The sequence below is a fragment of the Apostichopus japonicus genome, chromosome 8 (genome assembly GCF_037975245.1).
Source record: "Apostichopus japonicus isolate 1M-3 chromosome 8, ASM3797524v1, whole genome shotgun sequence".
Lineage (NCBI taxonomy): Eukaryota > Metazoa > Echinodermata > Holothuroidea > Aspidochirotida > Stichopodidae > Apostichopus > Apostichopus japonicus.
In genome coordinates this window covers 41,590,887-41,597,556 of record NC_092568.1, presented here as the reverse complement: position 1 = coordinate 41,597,556, position 6,670 = coordinate 41,590,887, and the positions used below count along the sequence as shown (strand labels likewise).

Genomic DNA, 6,670 nt, shown 5'->3' with positions numbered 1-6,670 from the left:
TTTTTAACGTTACAGGATACGAACCTAATATTAAGGAATCTTGAGGATGGAACAGTGTTTTAAGGGTTAGACGAATTGACCAGGCTGGTTGGGCGATATGGCAGTTGGGCGAAATGGTTGTTGGGCGAAGTGACTAGAAAGCACAATGTCTATGTAAATCCATTATTTCATTAAAGACTATAGAGCAAAACATGCAATTCTTCTAACTTCATATGAACAACACAGCACCCTTAGATTCATGATATTCAACACCATTTGTCCTTGACAATGTGAAAGGTGTGGTAAACATGGTATTTGAGGCTTTTGAAGTCTTTGTTTCTCTATCAATGGATCACTAAGATTGTCTGTGTTAGACTAAGTAAACCAGTCACTTTGACTGATGATTTTCAGATGTTTAAGGGTCATTTATCAAAAATTAAAAGAAATAGTATAGAAAAGTAAAGAAATACAACCTGGAAGGATAGCAGTATGTTTTAAAGGCATTGAAGACTCGGCACAAAGAAACATCTCATGCCCGTAATCTGACCTAGTTTCGAATTAGGTGTAACAGTGTTAGACACCACCATCGATCCCAAAAAAATACACAAACAGCTTGCTACCGTCGGTAATTAGACACTAGTGCACAGTCAATACATGCATGTACGGTCAATACCCACAACACAGTGTACATAGCAGCGATGGACATCTCAGGTCTAGATAAAAGATAACAAGGTATCACGTTTCATTACTGTCTGCATTTTGTAGCGACACAAAAAAACTTCACTTGCAAGCAACGGAAAGTTTACTTTTTCAGACGGTGGCACGCGGTTTGGGGCGAGTCTACAATGCCTTTAAATGGTTTACAACATATTAAACATTCATTTGTGCCTAAAGTCTACCTTGAGGCCATTTATAATTAACAGCAGCGCAAACATGATCGATATATAAGAAAAAAGCAGACAGAACCTCAGAGAAGATATGCCCACCAAAGTGTATCCCATTCTGATTTCCACCCACAATTTCCAAGGGGGATTAATCTCAGCCCAACATATTCCAAGTGACATATCTGACTTGTCAAAATAGACTTAATTTTGTGATTGCATTAAACAATGCTGTCTAATTTCGGATCCCAGCAGAAATGACAAACACATTCCCTGAATCCCCTCATTCCTGGTACCTTGATCCAGATGGAACTTGTTAATTTCATTCAGTCCTTCCCATCAACCCTCCCTTTCCCTTGTATGTATGTATGTATGTATGTATGTATGTATGTATGTATGTATGTATGTATATGTGATCTTCCCGCAAGCAGGAACTCGCGAAAGAAGCCATGGAGGCTTGTAGACTCGCAAGCTGACCGAAGCCAATCTCTCGGCACACATCCATTTAACGTCCATGTCAGGAAGTTGTTATTGAACAACACCCTTCAACCCTTCTTTATGTCAAACTCCTTCCCCTCACCCTCCACAAAAAAATCCTAATTCAGGTTAATTGCGTGATTAGGAAATAATATAATACACTTTTTACAGAATTAATTGTTGTAACGTCACTATACAGTTGATAACCAAGCATGCAGTACTAGGCCTACTACTTAGGCCTACTATTTCGTGCACATAGTTAATGCCATGAGCGCATATAGCTGTAGGGCCTAGGCTATGCAAAAAAAATTCCAAAGCATCGACCATTTTCAATATATTGCGCCCTTGTTTATCACTTTTAACGACCACACAGGAGAGATGAGAACTCACACCATAAAATGGAAAGAAATCGAGTGTTCGAAATTCCTGAAACGTCCGAGATAGAAACAACTGGCGAAATTCTTCTGAAAGTGAGTCCTTACGAACATTCACGAAGATTCTGGTCAGCACTAGCAAAGTAGCAGTCGTGAGCGTTATTGTTTACGTTCCATTAATAGACTGTATGTTATGATCCGTGTTAACTAGGCTCCGCCCACTGATCTACACTAACTTGGCTCCGCCTCTGTTAGTTTCAGCTATACTGTATCCAAATAATACGATCTTAATTAATTTTGTATCTCAATGTCGTTATATATTTCTGGCTATAATGAGATATTTCTTTTTATTCGCATTATTTTCCACTTCTTTGCTTATGTAATACACTATTTTTGATCGATTATTTTATGGTTCTAATTCCGAACCAAATTTTCGATTTTCGCACGAAAGTTAACTTTCTGTTTGGGCGGAGCTAAAATCGCTAACAGACCGATAGGCGGAGTCACAGAAATTTCCAGGTCCATCTTGAATGTGTTAAACACTTCAGAAATGTGAAGTCACAACGTTGTGTTTTCGGGTCTTCACTAGAAAAGACTCTACTGTTCGAGAAGATTGCGGCTAGTAAGATAAATACTGCAAATTTTCTACACCCTTATTCATTCACTACCTCGGATTCGATAGCGAAAAGATCTAAAGAGTGCAGCACCTCCTGAAAAATCGTTCCTTTCGAGGAAACCTCACCGTGTAACGAGAGAGGGATCAAGTTGGACCCATTGCCAGGTTATACCTCAAATTTGAACATTTTATCTCTGAACTTACAGATCGTTCGACATACTTACCACACAATGGCATCCCTGCTAGTTCTTCCAAGTTTTGACTTCGAATTGCCATCATCCTCGGCGGTACAAGATAGTCATTGTGGATGCGTTCGGCGACGCCTCGGTCCCTTCAGAACGCGTTATCAACCACGCCATCGTTGGAGCCCATTTGAAGTTTCATCTCGCTTATTTGAATTTCTCAACGACGAGAGCTTTGGTGACCGACATCTTAGTAAGTCGGAATCTTCACCAGTTGCCAAGAGTGAATCGAACCAGCCGATTGAAAGCAAAGAAGACACTTCAAACAATTTTAGTGTTTCTGTGGATCTCGGTAAGATGTTCAGTCCTGAAGAAATATCAGTAAGACTCGTTGACAGATCTCTGATGATCGAAGGAAAACATGAAGAGAAAGGAGAAGATGGTGAGTTCACATCTCGACAATTTACCCGTTCGCACTATCTCTCCAAAGACATTGACATTGAGAAACTAAGGTCAACATTATCTGAAGATGGCGTGCTCAGAATTGTAGCTCCAAAGTTGGAACAAAAAGCACTCGAACCAGTCGAAAGAAATATCCCCATCCAGCAAGGAGAGTCAGCAGCGTCCGCCAGTGACAATAAGATGAAAGAGGATGATGAAGGGAAGAAGGAGGAGGGCCACAGAGAAAAGAGCGTAGAAGACCGAGAGCAGACAGATTCTAAGTAACGCCGAGAGGGAAGGACTAAAATCTTTTACGAATATTTGATTTGTCATTAATTTACGTCAGTGGAACCGTTGATATTGTTCAGTATATATGTTATATTCACGGGACTATGACGCTGTTTATGCAAGGCTAGATAACATCATGTTTACAAGTTAATACTACTATATTCGAGAAGTTGAGGCCTACACCTTACAATTCATCGTGTGTTCACCCTGCTCATTTACCTGTCTGTATTATGTGCTTGTATTTGTCCCTTCTGTTACTGTTACTTGTCATTCAGACTCTGCAGAAGATCCTGGTAGGATTGAAACGTCAGGCCTACATAATATATATACATTCTCTTACACAGGCTCTTTGGTGGATATAAGCAGTTTGCTAACAGTATTTTATTCATTTTATTTTTATTTCAATTTTGTTTTATTTTTGTTTTAATTATTCAAGTTTGCAAGACCATGTTATTGTATTTTAAAAATTTTTGACAACTGCTTTTCGAGGCTGGTCTTCTAGGCTACCGTCACATCAGAGTACAAAGAGCCTGTTTATACCGAAATGAATTGTTGTTAAAGCGTTCTATGTATATACACGTATAAATGTATAAAACATGCAATATGGTCTATGATCATAAATTCATTTCCAAATTCTACACATTCTGTGCATACACAGTAAATTACAGTATGAATTACCACATTTCTGTCCGATATTTTGTCGATTGTGTCGACCTTTTGTAATTTTCATTTATTTCAAACTACATGTTTTTATTTTTCCAATGTATTAGCAACTAGATCTTTACATATGTTATTCCACTATTTCAATGTCGAAATTAAATATTTTCGAAAACCCAACTACTGTAATTTCTTATTTCTATATATGTTTAACATATTCGCTGTAATTCGAATTAATCAATTTGTGTAGTTTAATAAATGTTGTGGATACGAAAAACTACTTGTTATACTTTATTTGCGCGGTTCATTAACATTAACGAACATGCCACTTAACACGGGAGCAAAGATGTATAGCGGAATCCCCTCCCCCCCCCCCTCCCCTCAGCAGTATCTCTTCTCTCCACACCCTCAGTCTTTCAGCCTCCATAGCCAGCATCCAGCTGTGTCCATTAAGGCTTGTAATATAGAAATAGTATTTCACGCCACCATCTCATCCAGTTGACGTCTTAATTTATATATACATAATTGAAATTGTAGTGAGTTGGAAAATCCAGAACAGCGAAAACCTTCCAGCCTCCACCGGGATTCGAACCCGGTCCTCACGCTTAGATGCGGATACCCTAACCAGTAGGCTTGGGACGCCGATTGTATGTCCAGGAACTCCAGGGGTTCGAAACTTTATATATATATATATATATATATATATATATATATATATATATATATATATATATATCAGACATGAAATAACATAAGGGGATACACTCACTCATAGGCGTACGAGGCGGGGGGGCAGGGGCAGACTGCCCCCCCACCCCAATTTCCAGAGGACAAGAAATTCGGGCAGCCTAAGAGGAGAAAAAATATACATATGTATATAAATATGCAGTAGCTTGCCCGAATCTTTTTCAAATTTTTGCCCGACAATTCTGTACAGAGCGCTTTATGTTATTCGTTTTGTGACATTAATATTAATATAGGCCTAATGATTTTCTTTATTTAGCATCATGCTGCCCGAATATTTCCGTGTAACACCACCGTAAGCGCAGCTCATCTGGGCTACCACGCTTTTTGCACTATCAAAAATGTGTCTAACTTGTCAACTGTATCCTGGACATCCCCGACATGAGTGTATATAAGAAACGTTTTCTTGTTCATGGATGGTGGGGGGGGGGGGGGGTTGCCTACAAGCCTAGAAGTACAGGTTTATCGTATTCTTTGTTACTTTTTATACTTTTTTCTGAGACAAATTGCAGTCTCACCCGACACAGCGACATTATCCCGCCTACGTGTCGTTGAACAATATATGTTTTTCTGGAGGTAGCTGAGTACTGTGTTAACATAATAAATACGGTAACTAAATAACTAAATAGGAGCTTAAAAAATATACTGTCCTATTTTTCCCCTTCAAAGTGATGTTACCATTTTTTCTTCTTCTAATTTACAAAATTTTTGGGGAAGTGTAAATTTCTAAATCGTGAGATTATAAAATAAAGAATGTTTAGATGCAACTTGCAAGGCCTCAAAAGGGCCATTTCCGACAATCTGAGAGGCATTTTTGGCCAAAAAATTTCTTGTACGATACGCGCCAACCGATGGTGGCGCTCCGCTTAGATAGTGTCACGGGAACTTTCGGGCACAAAAGTGTCTCCCCCCCCCCCCCAAGCTGAAATGGTCCCGTACGCCTATGCACTCACTCCATTCATCTTCATTGTAGTTCTAGATTACTGCCTCCGTCAAGCCATCCCTCCTGATAAAACCAAGGAACTTGGATTCACAATCAAACCAAGGCAAGCCAGGAGATCTGAGAAACAGACCATCACAGATCTAGGCTTTGCTGATGACCTGGCACTTCTATCAGATACTACTGAACAGGCCCAATAACTTCTTCTTGCACTAGAAATAGAGGCTGAGAAGGTTGGACTTAAAATCAATTCCAAGAAAACAAATTACATGAGCTTCAACCTGGATAGCAACCACCAAGCAGGACATTCATGTACGCAAGGGCCAATCATGGCAAGCTGTCAACAAGCTAAGTAAGATCTGGAAGTCGGGACTCCCTATAGAGAAACAAAAGTCAATGTTTTTCTGACTCTAGTTGAGCCAGTATTCCTATATGGTTCTGAAACATGGACTATTACCAAGCATCTGGAAAGTAACATATACGGTTGTTACACAAGATTACTGAGGGCTGCCCTTGATATTAGTTGGAAACAGAAGATACCCAACACACAGCTTTATGGCGATCTTCCAAAGGTTGGGTGTCCATGAAAATCAGAGAACGAAGACTTGGAGCAGATGGTCCCTACCACCGACACCCAGAAGAAGCAGCCAACAAGTTCATTCTCTGGGAGCCAAAACATGGTATCCCAGGTGCAAGGCGTAAAACCTTCCTGCATTTCCTACGAGAGGACAGTGGGGCTGAAAATACGTCTTAGCTAGCAACCCTTATGGTAGACAGAAATGACTGGAAATCTCGATGCCAGGTTATTGTCCGACCAACTTATCCTACCCCTCATGATGCTAACGGTCGACCGAGGTCGAAATGATAATGACGATACCCTGTGTGTATAATAGGGATCAGTGTTGTAATTATAACTGTTCCTCTTTCTCTTCCCGGTGTCTTGGCGTCCATCTTCTATTCCCTCCTTTTCTCTCTTTCTTCTTTTTCTTTCCCCTTTCCTTCCTCTCCTTCCTCCCCTCTTTATCCCCTTTTCTTCTATCTTTTCTTCCCATTTTTCTTCTTTTTTTCTCCTCTCTTTCTTACCCGGGGGC

At 39.9% G+C, this 6,670-nt stretch overlaps 1 protein-coding gene across 1 annotated transcript; it reads left to right on the top strand.

The window, feature by feature from the left end:
• The first annotated feature begins 2,362 nt into the window (after positions 1 to 2,362).
• LOC139972060 (alpha-crystallin A chain-like) lies at positions 2,363 to 4,172 on the top strand. The gene has a single exon (XM_071978956.1). It carries the CDS (start codon positions 2,558 to 2,560, stop codon positions 3,233 to 3,235), a length of 678 nt encoding a protein of 225 aa, XP_071835057.1. The 5' UTR covers positions 2,363 to 2,557; the 3' UTR covers positions 3,236 to 4,172.
• Positions 4,173 to 6,670: the final 2,498 nt, after the last annotated feature.